The sequence below is a fragment of the Somniosus microcephalus genome, chromosome 4 (genome assembly GCF_052327205.1).
Source record: "Somniosus microcephalus isolate GS21.2 chromosome 4, FLI_Smic_1.0, whole genome shotgun sequence".
In the NCBI taxonomy this organism is placed as follows: Eukaryota; Metazoa; Chordata; class Chondrichthyes; order Squaliformes; family Somniosidae; genus Somniosus; species Somniosus microcephalus.
In genome coordinates this window covers 30,444,761-30,464,224 of record NC_140990.1, presented here as the reverse complement: position 1 = coordinate 30,464,224, position 19,464 = coordinate 30,444,761, and the positions used below count along the sequence as shown (strand labels likewise).

Below are 19,464 nucleotides of genomic sequence, written 5' to 3'. Positions count from 1 at the left end.
TCGGGGTGTGAGCGTCCCGCGTCCCCCCGGGGTTCATGAACCCGCTCCCTGAGCTCGGGGTGTGAGCGGCCCGGGGTTCATGAACCCGCTCCCTGAGCTCGGGGTGTGAGCGTCCCGCGTCCCCCCGGGGTTCATGAACCCGCTCCCCGAGCTCGGGGTGTGAGCGTCCCGCGTCCCCCCGGGGTTCATGAACCCGCTCCCCGAGCTCGGGGTGTGAGCGTCCCGCGTCCCCCCGGGGTTCATGAACCCGCTCCCCGAGCTCGGGGTGTGAGCGTCCCGCGTCCCCCCGGGGTTCATGAACCCGCTCCCCGAGCTCGGGGTGTGAGCGTCCCGCGTCCCCCCGGGGTTCATGAACCCGCTCCCCGAGCTCGGGGTGTTAGCGGCCCGCGTCCCCGCGGGGTTCATGAACCCGCTCCCTGAGCTCTCTCACCTGACGTGTCAGCGGCTGCTGTCAAGGGCCGCGAATGTTCAATTCATCTTCTGTTGTTCCGGTTTAAAGGTGAAGCCCCGCCCCTCGCACACTCCGATTGGTTGGACGACCCGCCGCCCTCTCGGTCCTCCAGTCCCGCTCCCCTCTTCCTATTGGTCCGGAGCTCCCGTCAATCACCCGGGCAGTGTGAGCTGAGCATGCGCGGACCTTGGCAGCAGCCGCTGACACATCAGGTGAGAGAGTTCAGGGAGCGGGTTCATGAACCCCGGGGGGACGCGGGCTGCTCACACCCCGAGTGCGGCCCCAGGCCCCATTATTAAAACGCTCAAACTTATCCGCTCGCCGCTTCCCGGTTCCTTCCGATTCGCTCAGCAAAGGGGCCCCGCGTCAAACTCCGGGACAGACAGGAAGTCAAGGAGCGTCTGTAAATAGAGGAGAAATGGTGACTGGTCAGGGAGCGTCTGTAAATGGAGGAGAAATGGTGACTGGTCAGGGAGCGTTTGTAAATGGAGGAGAAATGGTGACTGGTCAGGGAGCGTTTGTAAATGGAGGAGAAATGGTGACTAGTCAGGGAGTGTCTGTAAATGGAGGACAAATGGTGACTGGTCAGGGAGTGTCTGTAAATGGAGGACAAATGGTGACTGGTCAGGGAGTGTCTGTAAATGGAGGACAAATGGTGACTGGTCAGGGAGTGTCTGTAAATGGAGGAGAAATGGAGACTGGTCACGGAGCGTCTGTAAGTGTAGGTGAAATGGAGACTGGTCAGGAAGTGTCTGTGAATGGAGGAGAAATGGAGACTGGTCACGGAGCGTCTAAATGGAAGCGAAATGGTGACTGGTCAGGGAGTGTAAATGAAGGAAAATGGAGACTGGTCAGGGAGCGTCTGTAAATGAAGGAGAAATTATTCATTATTTTGGGGCTTGGTTTGTGTGAATAAATATATCACTAATTTCAATTAGACTCTTTTCCGTGACCCAGCTCCTGTAAATACTGGCTGGAAAGGGGCCAGACTCTCAGGAGGCTCCACACCGCTGGCTGCTCCTGCGTAAGTGATCTCCCATTAGATTAATGTGTGTCTGCTGTGTGTGTGCTTAACAAAGTGCCCAAAGCAGTTCATAAGGTGGGGAACCAGTGAATGTAGAACTGAATCCATTCAGATTCAGCACTTTCAGGGGAGGAGAGAGAGGGGAACAAGTGAGTGTAGAACTGAACCCAGCCAGAGTCTGCACCTTCCGGGGAGGAGAGGGAGGGGAACCAGTGAGTGTAGAACTGAACCCAGCCAGAGTCAGCACCTTCAGGGGAGGGGAACCAGTGAGTGTAGAACTGAACCCAGCCAGTGTCAGTACCTTCAGGGGAGGAGAGAGAGGGGAACCAGTGAGTGTAGAACTGAACCCGGCCAGAGTCAGCACCTTCAGGGGAGGAGAGGGTGGGGAACCAGTGAGTGTAGAACTGAACCCAGCCTAGGCAGTTTGCAGCCTTCCGGACTCAATATCGAGTTCAACAATTTCAGATCCTAACCTCGGCCCCTATTACTTTTTTACTTATAATTTTTTCCACCCCTTTGTTTTGGGTCCTCCTTCCCCCCCGCCCCCCTCCTTTCCTTTTGTTTCTCTCTCTCTCACCTGGCAGCTGTCCTTATCCTGCCAGTACACCACACTTAATCTCAGCTGCCTTTTGTCTCCACGGGTCTGTTACTATCTCGTCTGGCTTCGAATGCCTTTTATTGTCTCTTTTGTTCGATCGCAGCCTTGCCTTCGATCTATTTTCTTTTCTTTGCAGTTTTGAAGAAGGGTTTCAACCCGAAACATCAACTCAAATTTCTCTCCACGGATGTTGCCTGACCTGCTGAGTTTTTCCAGCATTTTCTGTTGTTATTTCAGTCTGTCTTCAACTATTTATTGTACTACCAATAACATACAAATGTCAATGCACTATTCCCTTATAACTCCAAACAATACCAACATACACCGTTCCCTTTAGCTATTTAATTTCTCACACCACTCACCCCGGCGATCAAGTGGAGGAGTCTGTTTCCATCTGTATGGGTGATCAAACCCTCCGCAGTTTTCCTCGCAAGTTGCCCTGTTCTCTTTCTAAACACCCTTTTATAATACAAAAGATCAAAGCCCGTGACAATAGATTGACACAAACCCTTCCCCTTTTGATTGTACCATCTTAATCTCGTTTTTCTGCCATTCTGTTCAATTTCAAACCATACAATAAAAAAAGGAAATGTCTTCATCCTTGAAAAACTCAGCAGGTCAGGCAACATCCATGGAGAGAAATTAGAGTTGACGTTTCGGGTCAAAACCCTTCTTCAAAACTGGAAAGGAAATAAAATAGATCGAAGGCAGGGCTGCGATTGAACAAAAGAAGTAAAAGAGACATTAAAAGGTATTCAAAACCGGTCGCCTGTCATTTTAATTCACCGCTCCATTCCCACTCGGACCTCACCGTCCTTGGCCTCTTGTATTGTTCCACGGAAGCTCAACGTAAACTCAAGGAACAGCACCTCATCTTCCGATTAGGCACTTTGCAGCCTTCCGGACTCAATATCGAGTTTAACAATTTCAGATCATAACCTCGGCCCCTTTTACTTTTTTACTTATTTTTTTCCACCCCTTTGTTTTGGGTCCTCCTTCCCGCCCCACCCCTTTCCTTTTGTTTCTCTCTCCCACATGGCAGCTGTCTCTTATCCTGCCAGTACACTTCACACCTAATCTCAGCTGTCTTTTGTCTCCACTGGCCTATTACCATCTCGTCTGGTTTTGAATACCTTTTAATGTCACTTTTACTTCTTTTGTTCGATCGCAGCCCTGCCTTCAATCTATTTTATTTCCTTTCCAGTTTTGAAAAAGGGTTTCGACCCGAAACGTCAACTCAAATTTCTCTCCACGGATGTTGCCTGACCTGCTGAGTTTTTCCAGCATTTTTTGTTGTTTTTTCGGATTTCCAGCATCTGCAGTATTTTGCTATCGTACTAATGTCTTCATCCTGTTGGATGTTCGACCATTATCACACACAGAAATGTCTTGATTAGACACTTCCTTGCTTATCGTCAGTTTGAAAGGTTCTTCTTCTTAGGCAGTCCCTCGGAACCGAGGATGACTTGCTTCCACACTAAAGGTTAGTGAATGGGTTTCAATCCAGCGACAATCCTGGAATTAACATTTCCAAAAGATGTTCCAGACTCGGTGGAGCCAATTGTAAGTCTGGTTAACAGCTGGAGCGAGGAGATTCGCTGGACAGGACAGTCAGTTGAATTTACACAAACACAGGCCATTGTGTGGTTCGATTGTTCCAGCCACTTCCTTGATTAGCATATTCATGAAGTAAAAGGAGTCATGTCTGTGGTTCTTATGCTGTTTAATCCAGAGCGTGTATTACACGTTCCCTTTAAAAGTCTCGCTGGTTCCTCAGGTGATGCTGGGATACGAAGTTTGGTCAGTTTCTTATGATTGGTCAATTTCACAAAACTGCCTTTACAGACCAGCCATTTGACCCTTTAATGTTGGTATCATTTGAGTTGAATGTGTTCTTGCTGCAGGAACTGGCTACACTCTGAGTTTCTTGTACGAGGACACCTAAATCTCTCTAAACACCAACATTTAATACAATAGCAAAATACTGCGGATGCAGGGAATCTGAAATAACAACAGAAAATGCTGGAAAAACTCAGCAGGCCAGGCAGCATCAGTGGAGAGAGAAACAGAGTTAACGTTTCAGGTCCAATATTTAATAGTTTCTCACCTTAACAATATTCTGTTTTCCTATTCTTCCTACCAAAGTGAATAACCTCACATTTCCCCACATTATACTCCATCTGCCACCTTACTGCCCACTCACTTAGTCTATCGATATCCCTTTGCAGACTCTGTGTTCTCCTCACAGCTTACTGTCCCACCGAGCTTTGTATCATCAGCAAACTTGGATACATTACACTCAGTCCCTTCATCTAGGTCATTAATATAGATTGTAAATAGCTGAGGCCCCAACACTGATCCTTGATGCACCCCACTAGTTACAGCCTGCCAACTGGAAAATGACCCATTTCTCCCTACTCTCAGTTTTCTGTCCGTTAACCATTCCTCTCTCCATGATAATACATTACCCCCAACCTCATGCGTAACAACCTTTTATGTGGCACCTTACCGAATGCCTTTTGGAAATCCAACTACATCCACTGGTTCCCCTTTATCTACCCTGCTAGTTACATCCTCAAAAACTCTAATAAATTTGTCAAACACAATTTCCCTTTTATAAAACCATGTTGACTCTGCCTAAATCATATTATCATTTTCTAAGTGCCCTGTTCCACTTCCTTAATAATGGATTGCAGCATTTTCCCGAGGACTGATGTCAGGCTAACTGGCCTGTAGATCCCTGTTTTCTCTCTTCCCTCCTTTCTGGAATAGCGGGGTTACATTTGCTACCTTCCAATCCACGAGGACCTTTCCAGAATCCAGTGAATTTTGGAAGATCACAACCAATGCATCCACTATCTCTGCAGCCACCTCTTTTAGAACCCTAGGATGTAGGCCGTCAGGTCCAGGGGATTTGTCAGCTTTTAGTCCTGTTAGTTTCTCAAGTACTTTTTCTCGACTGATATTAATTACTTTAAGTTCCTCACTCTCATTAGCCCCTTGGTTCCCACTATTTCTGGAATCTCACCTTCTCCAGTGTAGGTCACGCAGCTCCAGCTCGCTCAGCCGAAGCCTGGGCTGTCCGCAGTGCGGCCGCAACATGCTCATAGACTTGCACGAGTGGTCGGGACCTCTCGTCCTGACTGAGGTGGACGAGAAGCCTGCGCAGCCCCTCCGTGTCAAGTATGACAACGTGGACATAGATGTGCTGGGTAAAGTGCTGAGCCCGGCCCAGGTACTGACTGCAGCTGAGAGCTGAACACACAAGAACCGCTCCAGTGCCTGGAGCCGGCAACAAGAGGCAACAAAAGCAAGGAAGGCACAGAGTCCAAAAGCAAGTAAGTTATGATGAACCTTCGTAAAACACTGGCTCGGCCTCAACTGGAGTATTGTGTCCAATTCTGTGCATCGCACTTCAGGAAGGATGTGAAGGCCTTAGCAGGGGTGCAGAAAAGATTTACGAGAATGATTCCAGGGATGAGGGACTTCAGTTACGTGGATAGACTGGAGAAGCTGGGGTTGTTCTCCTTAGAGCAGAGAAGGTTGGGAGGAGATTTGATCGAGGTGTTCAAAATCATGAGGTGTCTGGACAGAGTAGATAGAGAGAAACTGTTCCCATTGGCGGAAGGGTCGAGAACCAGAGGACACAGATTTAAGGTGATTGGCAGAAGAACCAAAGGCGACATGAGGAAAAACTTTTTTAAGCAGCGAGTGGTTAGGATCTGGAATGCACTGCCTGAAAGGGTGGTGGAGGCAGATTCAATCTCCGCTTTCAAAAGGGAATTGGATAAGTACCTGAAGGAAAGACATTTGCAGGGTTACGGGGAAAGGGAGGGGAGTGGAGTGGGAGTGGCTGAAATGGTCTTGGAGAGAGCCGGCACGGGCTCGACGGGCCGAATGGCCTCCTTCTGTGCTGTAACCATTCTATGATTCTATAAAATATTAGAAAGTTTGTGCCACAGAAGCACGGGGTTTATCTGCTTCTATTGATGAATTTTAAAAGTCTCTATTAAAACCTGAGCCCGTGTGTTGTGAGACAAAGAGCCTTGTGTCCAATAAGGGGAATAAAGGCCCACAGCCTCCCCTGGTCCCGGGCCCTGAACAAGGGACTGGAGAAACTTGCTGCCCTGCGGATCAGACAATCAACCGGCGCTAGTCCCGCCCCTCGGGCTCCCCGATTGGTTGGAGGACCCGCCGCCAGCTCGCTCCTCCAGCCCCGCCCCGCTCCCTCCGTATTGGTCGGCAGCTCCCGTCAATCAGGCCGTGAGCCCAGGTCACGTGTCCTCGAGGAGATCACGAGCTCCGTCCAACTGACGCCGCTCGGTCCAGGGCCTCGCGGACTCTCAGGTTTTTCTATTTCTCTTTATTCTCTCCCGATCCACCCCTCCCCCCCACCCCGCGCGATTCTCCACCCAATCCGAGCGGAGAAAACTCACTTTGCGTCACCGATCGCGACTCTGTAACCGACACCAAGGCCTTTCCCCGGAATGCCCCGCGTAAGACAGGATCCGAGTGCGCAGGCGCAGCTCCGAGTGGGGGAGGGGTTTGATGTCCTCTGGGCATGCACGGTTATTACCCTTGGTGACCGGGCGGGGGCGCTGGTCCGGACTCAGCCCAAACCACCGCTCCCGTGTGCGCATGCGCGGACTCTGGCTGTCCCCAGTAGGAGCAGGAGTGGCCATTCGGCCCCTCGAGCCTGCTCCACCATTAAATGAGATCATGGCTGATCTTCTGCCTCAACTCCATTCACCGGCCCTATCGCCATATCCTTTGATGCCCTTACTAGTCAGGAATCTATCGACTTCTGTTTTGAATATACCCAATGACTGAGCTTCCACAGCCCTCTGGGGTAGAGAATTCCAAAGATTCACCACCCTCTGTGTGAAGAAATGTCTTCTCATCTCAGTCCTGAATGGCCTACCCTTTATCCTGAGGCTGTAGCCCCTGGTTCTAGACTCCCCAGCCAAGGGAAACATTCTCCCAGCATCCACCCTATCAAGCCCTGTAATAATTTTGTATGCTTCAATGAGAGCCTCTCTCATTCTTCTGAATTCAAGAGAATACAGGCCTAGTTTGTAGTGTCCGCGTAGCAATAATACACGGACTGCAGGAGAACAATAATAACAGGTATTTACTGAACAGAGGGTAAGCTTAAACTGCAAGTACAGAAGCCTGCTATGGCTTTATATACAGGTGTGGTCACTGCCGGTACTACAGTATAAAGTCAGTTCTCTCTTAAAGGTACATACACAACAATTCCTCCCCTTTTAGATAAACAGTACATAACATTCATTTAACAATTAAATAATAACATTACAATTACAATTTTCTCTGAACTATATACATCAACTGAAATAATCATTTATAAGTTCAGTCTTTGAGGAGGCTTCCTGATCCTGACTGGATAGCGCCTTTCTCGAGTAACCTGTTCTTGCGGCGGAGTCGATTCTGGCTCATTGTCATTGGTTGGTTCGTCAGCTTCCAATACCACTGATTCTGAGGTAGACGCAATCTGTACTTCGGGTTCATTACCAGGTGCACATGCTAGTGGTATGGGTTTGGCTTGTTCCTGTGACTCTAGAATCTGGTCAGCATGGCGTCTCACGATGCTCTCTCCAACGTCCACTGTGTACATTAGTGGTCCCTGCTGTGTGCATATCATTCCTGGCTGCCATTTTTCTGTTCGGTAGTCGCGGGCCAAGACTGGTTGCCTTATCGTGAAGCTCCTGGTTGGCTTCTCATTGATGTGCTGGAATTGCTTATCCTCAACATCTCGTCTTATGTTTGGTTTGAGCAAATCCAGGCGACATCTTAGCCTTCGGTTGAAGAACATTATGGCTGGAGCTTGGTTGGTGACTGCATGTGTCGCATTCCGGTAAGCAAACAAGAAATTATCCACCTTGTGTTGTAGTGGTATGTCGTTGTTATACATCGCCTTTATTGCCTTTTTAAAGGTCTGAACAAACCTCTCAGCCAATCCATTTGTGGCTGGATGATATGGGGCAGATGTGTAATGTTTCACCCCATTATTCCTCAGAAACCTCCGGAAATCCTCGGACACAAACTGTGGTCCATTGTCGGAGCAAATCTGTTCTGGCAAGCCATTCCTGGCGAAGATGGTCCGTAGGACTGCAATAGTTTTCTCCGTGGTGGTGGAGGACATTTTGATGACCTATGGCCATTTCGAATGGGCATCCATGATGATTAGAAACATTGAGTCCATAAATGGACCAGCAAAATCAATGTGTACCCGTTGCCATGGAGATGAGGGCCACTCCCATGGGTGTAGCGGGGCCTGTGGTGGAGCATTCTGGACCTTCTGGCATCCTGTACATCTCTTGGTCATTTCTTCGATTTCTTTATCGATTCCCGGCCACTACACAAATGCCCTGGCTAGGCTCTTAATTTTCACCCCTCCCAGATGACCCTCATGAAGCTCATTGAGCACTCTTTCTCTGAACTTGGGTGGAATTACCACTCGGGATCCACACATCAAGGTCCCCCAGCACACTGACAGCTGTTCTCTCCTTGGCGAGAATGCTGGCAACAGTGAGTCGCCATGTGCTGGCCATCCCTTCACCGTCAAATCATAGACCCGAGAGAGTGTCGGGTCATTTCGGGTCTCCTTCTCTATACTTGAGTTTGTAACAGGTAGACATTTGACTATGGTCGAATGGAATATCTCAACAGGGTCCACTGCAGGTGCTTCCTCCACCGTAGGCAACGGTAGGCGCGACAGCCCATCAGCATTTCCATGCTGTTTCGTACCCTTGTACTCTATGTCGTACTGATGTGCCCCTAGAAAAAGTGACCATCTTTGCAGCCGTTGTGCCGTCATCACTGGAACGCTCTTCTTTGGGTTAAAAATGGAGACCAGGGGCTGATGATCAGTCAGTTGGGTGAATTTCTGCCCGTGCAGATAGTGATTGAACTTCTTCACCCCCCACACCAGGCTGAGGGCCTCCCTGTCAATCTGGGCATAGTTACGCTCGGCTGAGGTTAACGAGCGCGACGCAAAGGCTATTGGCCTCTCTGAACCATCAAGGAATTTGTGTGACAGCGCCGCTCCAATGCCGTAGGGAGACGCATCACATGCCAACCAAATCGGTAGTGTTGGACTATAGTGGGCCAATACTTCTTTTGAAGTGATTAGGCATTTACATTTCTGAAAGGCACGCTTACACTCATCACTCCAGTTCCATGTTACTCCAGTTTGCAGCAGGGTGTTCAGTGGGTGCAGAATTGTAGATAAATTCAGCAAGAACTTATGGTAGTAGTTCACCAACCTGAGGAACGACCTCAGTTGCAACACATTTTCCGGTGCTGGAGCCTTGACTACTGCCTCAATCTTGTCTGGGGATTTATGCAACCCTTCCTCATCAATCATGTGGCCACAATACGAGATTTGTCTCCTGAAGAGCTCGCATTTGGGGCGGTTGGCTCGTAGCCCATATTCTTGTAATCTAGTGAGCACCTGCTCCAGGTTGGCAAGGTGTTCACTGTCATTTTCGCCCGTAACCAGGATGTCGTCCAAATAACACTGGGTCCCCGGGATCCCTTGCAGGACTTGTTCCATCGCCCTCTGCCAAATAGCCGGGGCTGATGCTACCCCGAATACCAGTCGGTTGTACTGGTAAAGACCTTTGTGAGTGTTTATCGTGAGGTATTTCCTAGATGCTTCTTCCACCTCCATTTGTAGATACGCTTGGGCCAGATCAATCTTCGTAAAGCGTTTCCCTCCAGATAGTGAGGCGAAAATATCTTCTATCCGTGGAAGTGGATATTGTACTGTGTGCAGGACTGGGTTCACAGTTACCTTGAAGTCCCCACAGATGCGAGCCTTCTGCGGCCCCCCAGGCGTGCTGCTCAATGATTTCTTCATTACAGGAACGATGGGTATGGCCCACTCGCTCCAGTCCACCTTGGACAGCACACCCGAACGCTCCAGACTCTCCAGCTCTGCTTCAACGGCTGGGCGGATCGCGTACGGTACCGGTCTGGCCTTAAAAAATTTTGGGTTTGTGTTATCTTCGATTTTTATCGTTGCCGTTACTCCTTTTAGAGTCCCAAGTCCTTGTTGGAACACCTCTTTCGCGTCAGTTAGAATTTTTGACAGTCGTCCAGGTGTGACGTCGTCATCCTTTTTGTCAGTCACAGTTAGCGCTTGAATGGAATGCCAATCCAATTGTATTTTTCGGATCCATTCACATCCCAATAATGGTGGTCCTCCATCTTGTAGTATATATAGATACAGTTTCTGTGTTTCCTTGCCGTTGTATTTAACTGGCACCCTTAATTTTCCTCTGGGGTAGACCTTTTGCCCCGTGTATGTCTTCAATACAATGGACGTGTCCTTCAAGGGTATGTGTGAGAATAGCCGCTCATAGTCTCATCGATTCATGACAGTTAGGGCTGATCCTGTGTCCAATTCCATCTTTACTTGGGACCCTGCTATCATGAGGGTGACCCAAATGGTTCGGTGATCCTCCTTTGCGATCACGTTGTGTAACTTTAGACAACTTAGTCTCCTGCTCCCGGAGTCATTATCACTCTCCTGACCTTCTGAACTACTATCACTCTCCTGACCTTCTGAACTACTGTCTGTCATTTTTTTTACTTTCTTGTACTTTTCCTTAGTTCTTTTAGTGTTGGTTTTCTTTCCCGACCTGCAGACTCTTGCTATGTGTCCCATTTTCCCACATTGCCTGCATACTTTGTCCTTAAACCAGCAGTCCTTCTGATCATGGGTTGTTCTGCCGCAGCGATTGCACTTTTCTGCTCCATACGCCATTTCGTTAGCGCTGTATTCTTGTGGTTTTTGTTGTATTTCCGCAGCTCCCCGTGCTGCTGCTTCGTAGGATACTGCCACGCTGAAAGCCTGTTCTAGAGTCAGGTCCTTTTCCAAAAGTAGTCGTTTCTGGGTTCCTTCACTCTGGAGCCCGCAGACAAACTTATCCCTTAAGGTGTCTGCCAGTCCTGCTCCGAACTGGCAGTGCTTCGATAACCTGCGTACTTCCGTAAGATAGTCAGCATTGCTCTCATCTTTGTGCTGGTTTCTTTTATGGAACTTGAATCTTTCTGCTATCAGCAGCGGTGTAGGATTTAGGTGTTCCTGTAAGATATTAACAATCTCTTCAAAACTTTTCTCCATTGGTTTAGCTGGGGTAATTAAATTCCGCAATAGGCCGTACGTTCTCACGCCCATCAAATTTAATAATACCGATGCCTTCTTTCCATCGGCCACCTCATTTGCCTTGCAGTATACTGCAATTCTTTCCACATACGTGGTCCAGTCTTCTACCTCGTTGTCGAAAGCAGTGATACTGCCACTCTTCGGCATCTTGGGTGGTTTAAAATGACGCCTCCCGCGCTTTACCTTCTTCCCCTTGCTGCCAACGCTGCTCCTAGCGTTCTGCAGGGTAATGGCGGCGACCCGCGGCTTTGGCGCGTCTCACCTTTCCTTCCCCTCGTTTTATTTTCTCTATGCTGCCCGGTTCTTGAGCACCGACCCTCTCTGTCTCTCTTTTCCTCCCGACGACGCTGCACGGCTCCTTTTGCAGAGCCGCTCGATCGAGCCCGAGCCCGCCGCAGTCCGGAAGGGTCAGCGCACTACCTGCTACCAGCACGATTTGCTGGAACACCTTGACTGGGGAGCCAAACCCAGCTCTCCACAGCCTCCCCTGCAATTCGCCGAACTCCGATGGATCACTGGGCGGTTGCCCGCGGTCGACGCCCGTTGCTCTGACTTCGACCTCCAAGAAGCTTCTTTTCAGGGAAAGATCCCCGTGAGGTGATGCAGTATTGCAGGTGAGTTCGAACCTGCTCGTCGCCAGTGTAGTGTCCGCGTAGCAATAATACACGGACTGCAGGAGAACAATAATAACAGGTATTTACTGAACAGAGGGTAAGCTTAAACTGCAAGTACAGAAGCCTGCTATGGCTTTATATACAGGTGTGGTCACTGCTGGTACTACAGTATAAAGTCAGTTCTCTCTTAAAGGTACATACACAACAGTTTACTCAATCTCTTCTCATACGACAGTCCCGCCATCCCAGGAATCAATCTCGTGAATGTTCGTTGCACTCCCTCTATGGCAAGTATATTCTTCCTTAGGTAAGGAGACCAAAATTGTACACAGTACTCCAGGTGTGGTCTCACCAAGGCCCTATATAATTGGAGTAAGACTTCTTTAGTCCTGTACTCAAATCCTCTTGTAATGTCAATCAACCATCAGCTAGAAGAGGTCACTGGTGAGACCAATGAAGAAAGAAAGACTTGCATTTATATAGTGCCTTTCACCACCACCGGATGTCCCCAAGCGTTTTACAGCCAATGAAGTACTGTTTGAAGTGTAGTCACTGTTGTAATGTAGGAAACGCGGCAGCCAATTAGTGCACAGCAAGCTCCCACAAACAGCAATGTGATAATGACCAGATAATCTATCTTTTTATGTTGATTGAGAGATAAACATTGGCTAGGAGACTGGGGATAACTGCCCTGCTCTTTCCCACATTACAACAGTGACTACTTCATTGTAGTACTTCATTGGCTGTAAAGCACTTCAAAACATCTGGTGGTCATGAAAGCACTGTATAAATGCAAGTCTTTCTTTCTTGAAATAGTGCCATGGGATCTTTTACATCCACCTGAGAGAGCAGACGAGGCCTCAGTTTAACGTCTCATCCGAAAGACGGCACCTCCGACAGTGCAGCACTCCCTCAGCACTGCACTGGAGTGTCAGCCTAGATTTGGTGTCCAAGTCTCTGGAGTGGGACTTGAACCCACAACCTTATGCCTCAGAGGCGAGAGTGCTACCAACTGAGCCACTGGCTGACACTAAAGGACAAGCAGTTCTGACGACAGGTCATTGACCTGAAACGTTAACTCTGTTTCTGTCTCCACAGATGCTGCCTGACCTGCTGAGTATTTTCAGCAGTTTCTGTATTTATTAAAGAAACGAGGGAGTGATTGCTGACAGGAAGAATGTTGGGTCGTCCTGCGCATGCGCACCTCCCTGGCGGCTGAGGCGAAACACCGACTCGCCCCCACCTGAGTCGCGCACGCGTACCAGATGTTGCGGCACCGCATGCGCGCCCAGTGTTCCAACCGCGGGGTTTTGTGCGCTGAGCATGCGCGTTGCGGACCGATCGGGATGGGCGATTGTGGAGCAGGAGGGGGAGCGCAGGGGCCATGAGCACATGCGCAGGACTCAGAGTCAACAGAGCGCTTTCTGGAGCATGGGGGCTTGTGGGTATTGCAGCCGCCATTACTGCTGATCCTTTCAACCAACCTGTGCAGCAGCTGGGGCCTGAAAATCAGCTTCACTGCCCTTGGGTTCGGAAAGGGGAAAATTAAACAACAGTTTGCCTCTGATCCTTTTCTGATCTCAATTTACAGGGTTATAGAAGTGGAGCAGTTACAGACGGGAAGCTCAGACCAAACATCACATCAAGCTCTGACAGAGTCACTCGATTCATCAGGACCTGAATATCATCGGCCTTTGCACATGGAAGGAGAAAGCAGTGATCGCAGCAATGACAAACCGCACACGTGTTCAGTGTGTGGATGCGGATTCAGCCGATTGCCTGACCTGGTGAGACACGTGCACCGTCACACCGGGGAGAAACCGGGTAAAGGTGGGGACGGCGGGAAGGGATTCAGTTCCCCATCTGCATTGGAAGTTCAACAGCGCAGTCGCACCAGGGACAGTCCATTCACCTGCTCCGTGTGTGGAAAGGGATTTGTTTGTTCATCCCACCTGCAAACACACCAGCGAGTTCACACTGGGGAGAGACCATTTCAGTGTTCTGACTGTGGGAAGACCTTTAAAAGCCCTGGGGATCTGAAGAAACACCAGCTTGTTCACACTGATGAGAGACCATTTCAGTGTTCTGACTGTGGGAAGAGCTTTAAAAGCCCCGGGGATCTGAAGGAACACCAGCTTGTTCACACTGGTGAGAGACCATTTCAATGTTCTGACTGTAGGAAGAGCTTTAAAAGCCTCAGGAATCTGAAGCGACACCAGCTTGTTCACACTGGTGAGAGACCATTTCAATGTTCTGACTGTGCGAAGAGCTTTAAAAGCCTCAGGGGACTGAAGGGACACCAGCTTGTTCACACTGATGAGAGGCCATTTCAGTGTCCTAACTGTGGGAAGAGCTTTAAAAGCTCCGGGCAGCTGAAGGGACACCAGCGAGTTCACACTGATGAGAGGCCGTTTAACTGTCCTGACTGTGGTAAGAGCTTTAAAAGCTCTGGGCAGCTGAAGGGACACCAGCGAGTTCACACTGGAGAGAACCCCTTTAAATGTTCTGACTGTGGGAAGAGCTTTAAAAGCCCGGGGGAACTGAAGGGACACCAGCTTGTTCACACTGACGAGAGACCATTTCAATGTTCTGACTGTGGGAAGAGCTTTAAAAGCCCCCAGGATCTGAAGGGACACCAGCGAGCTCACACTGATGAGAGACCATTTCAATGTTCTGACTGTGGGAAGAGCTTTAAAAGCCCCCAGTATCTGAAGGAGCACCAGCTTGTTCACACTGACGAGAGGCCATTTCAATGTTCTGACTGTGGGAAGAGCTTTAAAAGCCCCCAGGATCTGAAGGGACACCAGCGAGTTCACACTGATGAGAGACCATTTCAGTGTCCCAACTGTGGAAAGAGCTTTAAAAGCCCCAGGGAACTGAAGGTACACCAGCGAGCTCACACTGATGAGAGGCCGTTTAACTGTCCTGACTGTGGTAAGAACTTTAAAAGCTCCGGGGATCTGAAGGGACATCAGCTTGTTCACACTGACGAGAGACCCTTTAAATGTTCTGACTGTGGGAAGAGCTTTAAATGCTCCGGGGAGTTGAAGAGACACCAACACCTACACACTGGGGAGAGGCCGTTCACCTGCTCTGAGTGTGAGAAGGGATTCACTGAGTCATCCCATCTGCTGGTACATCAGCGAGTTCACACTGGGGAGAGACCGTTCACCTGCTCCGCGTGTGGGAAGGGATTCGCTCGGTCCTCCAACCTGCTCGTACACCAGCGAGTTCACACTGACGAGAGACCCTTTAAATGTTCTGACTGTGGGAAGAGCTTTAAAAGCTCTAACATCCTTAAGAGACACCAGCGTGTTCAAACTGATCATAGACTCTAACAGCACAGAAGGAGGTGATTCGGCCCATCGTGTCTGTGCCGGCACTTTGAAAGTGCTGTCCAATTTAGTCCCAAACCCCAGCTTTATCCCCAGAACTCTGCACACTAGTCCTCTTCAAGTACATGTCCAATTACTGTTTGAAAGTTCCTGTGGAACCTGATTCCAGCATCCTTTCAGATGGTGCGTTCCAGATCTTAACAACCCTCTGTGTGAAAACAATTCTCTTCATTTCCCTCTAGTTCTTTTAGCAACTATTTTAAATCTGTGACCTTTGGTTACCGACCCACTTGCCAGACTGAACAGTTTCTCCGTACTTGCTCGATCAAAACCCCTCATCATTTTGAACACCTCTATTAGGTCTCCTCTTAACCTTATCTGCTATAAGGGGAACAATCCCAGCTTCTCCAATCTCTCCACATAACTGAAGACCCTCATCCCTGGTACCATCCTGGTCAACCTCCTCTGTACCCTCTCCAAGGCCTTGACATCCTTCCTAAAGTGTGGTGCCCAGAACTCTACACAAGACTCCCGCTGAGGCCCAAACCCTGCAGCTGTACAAAACCCTGGTTAGACCACACCTGGAGTACTGTGAGCAGTTCTGGGCACCACACCTTAGGAAGGATATATTGGCCTTGGAGGGAGTGCAGCGTAGGTTTACCAGAATGATACCCGGACTTCAAGGGTTAAGTTACGGGGAGAGATTACACAAATTAGGGTTGTATTCCCTGGAATTTAGAAGGTTAAGGTGTGATCTGATCGAAGTCTTCAGGATATTAAGGGGAACAGATAGGGTAGACGGAGAGAAACTATTTCCGCTGGTTGGGGATTCTAGGACTGGGGGCATAGTCTAAAAATTAGAGCCAGACCTTTCAGGAGTGAAATTAGGAAACACTTCTACACACAAAGGGTGGTAGAAGTTTGGAACTCTCTTCCGCAAACGGCAATTGATGCGAGATCAATTGTTAATTTTAAATCTGAGATTGATAGGTTTTTGTTACCCAAAGGTATTAAGAGATATGGGCCAAAGGCGGGTATATGGAGTTAGGTCACAGATCAGTCATGATCTCATTGAATGGCGGAACAGGCTCGAGGGGCTGAATGGCCTCCTCCTGTCCTATGTTCCTAACTAGTGATTTGTAACGGTTTAGTGTAACTTCCTTGTTTTTGTATTCAATGGCCCTATTTACAAAGCCAAGTATCCCATACACTTTCTGAACCGTCTCACCAACTTGCCGTGGCACTTTCAAAGATTTGTGAATATGGACCCCCAGGTCCCTCTGCTCTTGCACCCCCTCAAAATAGTCCCATTTAGATTATACGGCCTCTCCCTGTTGTTTCTCCCAAAGTGCATCACTACTCACTTATCCTCATTTAATTTCATCTGCCTTGTGTCTGCTCATTTCACAGTCTGTCTCTGTCCTCCTGAAGTCTGCTACTACTATGCTCACTATTTACTACGTTGCCAAGTTTTGTATCATCCGTAAACTTCAAACTTGTACACCTATACCCAAGTCCAGGTCAATTATATATAACAAGAAAAGCAATGGTCCTAATCCCAACCCCTGGGGAACCCACTGCATACTTCCCTCCAGTCAGAAAAACATCGCTCAGCATTACTCACTGTCTCCTCTCCCTTAGCCAATTATACCCAAATTACCAGCCCTTTAATTCCCTGTGCTTTTATTCCCCGAGTAAGTCTCTTATGTGGTACTTTATCAAATGCCTTTAGAAAGTCCATGTATACAACATCTACTGCACTACCTTCATCAACCCTCTGTTACTTCATCAAAGAACTCAATCAGGTTAGTCAGACACGATTTACCTTTAACAAATCCATACTGGCTGCCCCTTATTAACCCATGCTTCTCCAAGTGAGAATTAATTTTGTCTTTGTCAATGGTCTCTAGTCGTTCACCCATTACTGACATTAGACTGATTGGCCTGTAGTTACCAGGTTTATCCCTCTCCCCTTTTTTAAACAGGGGTGTAACATTTGCAATCCTCCAGTCTTCTGGCACCACTCCCATATATCTGAGGGAGATTGAAAGATTGTGGTCAGAGCTTCTGCTATCTCCACCCTAGCTTCCCTCAGCAATCTAGGATGTATCACATCTGGACCGGGTGACTTGTTAACTTTGAGTGGTGACAACCTATTGAGCACCTCCTTTCTATCTATTTTTATCCAATTTCTCTACTCCCCCCTCCTCTACTGTGACATTAACTTCATCCTCTTTTGTGAAGACAGATGCTAAGTACTCATTCAGTACCTCAGCCACGCCCTCTGCCTCCGTATGATGAGCTCCTATTTGGTCCCTAATCGGCCCCACCATTCCTTTAACTATCCTTTTACTTTTGATACATTTATAAAAGATTTTTGGGTTCCCTTTTACGTTACCCACTAATCTTTTCTTGTATTCTCTCCCCTGTGTCAGCTGGGGCTCAGTGGGTAGCACACTCGCCTCTGAGTCAGAAGGTTGTGGGTTCTAGTCCCACTCCAGGGACTTGAGCACATAATGCTAGGCTGACACTCCAGTGCAGTGCTGAGGGAATGCTGCACTGTCGAAGGTGCCGTCTTTCTGATGAGACTTTAAACTGAGGCCCCGTCTGCTCTCTCAGGTGGATGTAAAAGATCCCATGGCACTATTTGAAGAAGAGTAGGGGAGTTATCCCTGGTGTCCTGGCCAATATTTATCTCTCAACCAACATAACAAAAACAGATTACCTGGTTATTATCACATTGCTGTTTGTGGGAGCTTGCTGAGCACAAATTGGATGCCGTGTTTCCCACATTACAACAGTGACTCCACTTCAAAAATACTTCATTGGCTGTAAAGAGCTTTGAGATGTCTGGTGGTCGTGAAAGGCGCTATATAAATGCAAGTCTTTCTTCCATATGTCCTTTTTCAATTTCCCCCCACTCTCTGTATTCTCCTGGTTTTTGACTGTATTCTGCACCTGACATTTGTCGTAAACCTCCTTTTTCTGTTTTATTCTAACCTCGATATCCTTTGTCATCGGGAGCTCGAGCTTTGGACACCCCATCTTTCCTCTTTATGGGAATATGCTTGGTTTGTACCCGGTGTCAAATTTTGTTTTATAACGTGAAGTGTGTTGGGACATTTAACTACATTAAAGATGTTCTATAAATACAAGTTGTTGTTATTGTCTGAAACTAACAAATTCCTCAGAGGAAAAATAACAGTATATTTACTCCCAAGTAGTAAATATTTTGTTCCATGAAGTTTAACTGCTTTTATTGATGAATTTTAAAAGTCTCTATTAAAACCTGACCCAGTGTGTTGTGAGACAAAGAGCCTTGTGTCCAATAAGGGGAATAAAGGCCCACAGCCTCCCCTGGCCCCGGGCCCCGAACAAGGGACTGGAGAAACGCGCTGCCCTGCGGATCAGACAATCAGTCGGCGCTAGTCCCGCCCCTCAGGCTCCCCAATTGGTTGGAGGACCCGCCGCTGGCTCGCTCCTCCAGTCCCGCCCCGCTCACTCCCTATTGGTCGTAAGCTCCCGTCACTCACCCGGGAAGTGTGAGCTGAGCATGCGCGGACCTTGGCAGCAGCCGCTGACACATCAGATGAGAGAGCTCAGGGAGCGGGTTAATGAACCCCGGGGTCCCTGATAGCCAGCCAGGAATCTTGTGCTGCTGCTGTGCCAGAGGAGAGGAGAGGTCTGTCTCTCTCTCTGTCCAGGAGGAGAGACCACATCTGTTGCTGCTGCAGCTACTATTGGGGTGCCAGAGGAGAGACCAGGAGACCAGACCAGAGCTAACAACAAAGGGAAGCCATTCCATCTCTGCTTCCCCAACTGATCTCCATTACAGGAGAGCGAGAGAGGGGAGAATAACAAACATCGTACATCTGTTCAGAAGGAGGGAGAGCCATTAGAAAACTTCTACAGGTGGGTGTTTCATGGTGCACTCTCATAAAGACATAGAAACATAGAAGATAGGAGCAGGAGTAGGCCATTCGGCCCTTCGAGCCTGCTCCGCCATTCAATGAGATCATGGCTGATCATCCAAATTCAGTACCCTGTCCCTGCCTTCTCCCCATATCCCTTGATCCCTTTAGCCTTAAGAAATATATCCAACTCTTTCTTCAATATATTTAATGAACTGGCCTCCACCGCCCTCTGTGGCAGAGAATTCCACAGGTTCACCACTCTCTGGGTGAAGAAATTCCTCCTCATTTCAGTCCTAAATGGCTTACCCCTTATCCTTAGGCCATCAGAAACATCC

The 19,464-nt window shown here is 48.6% G+C and overlaps 1 protein-coding gene across 1 annotated transcript; it reads left to right on the top strand.

Annotated features, from left to right (window-relative positions):
• Nucleotides 1-4,110: 4,110 nt before the first annotated feature.
• Nucleotides 4,111-15,688, top strand: LOC147118530 (uncharacterized). Its single transcript, XM_085984461.1, has 2 exons — nt 4,111-5,411; nt 13,472-15,688. Exon 2 carries the CDS (start codon nt 13,581-13,583, stop codon nt 15,216-15,218), a length of 1,638 nt encoding a protein of 545 aa, XP_085840587.1. The 5' UTR covers nt 4,111-5,411; nt 13,472-13,580; the 3' UTR covers nt 15,219-15,688.
• The last annotated feature ends 3,776 nt before the right edge of the window (nt 15,689-19,464 follow it).

Excerpts from the sequence above, each read along its gene's own strand:
- LOC147118530 (XM_085984461.1), top strand. The coding sequence starts at position 13,581 with ATGGAAGGAGAAAGCAGTGATCGCAGCAATGACAAACCGCACACGTGT.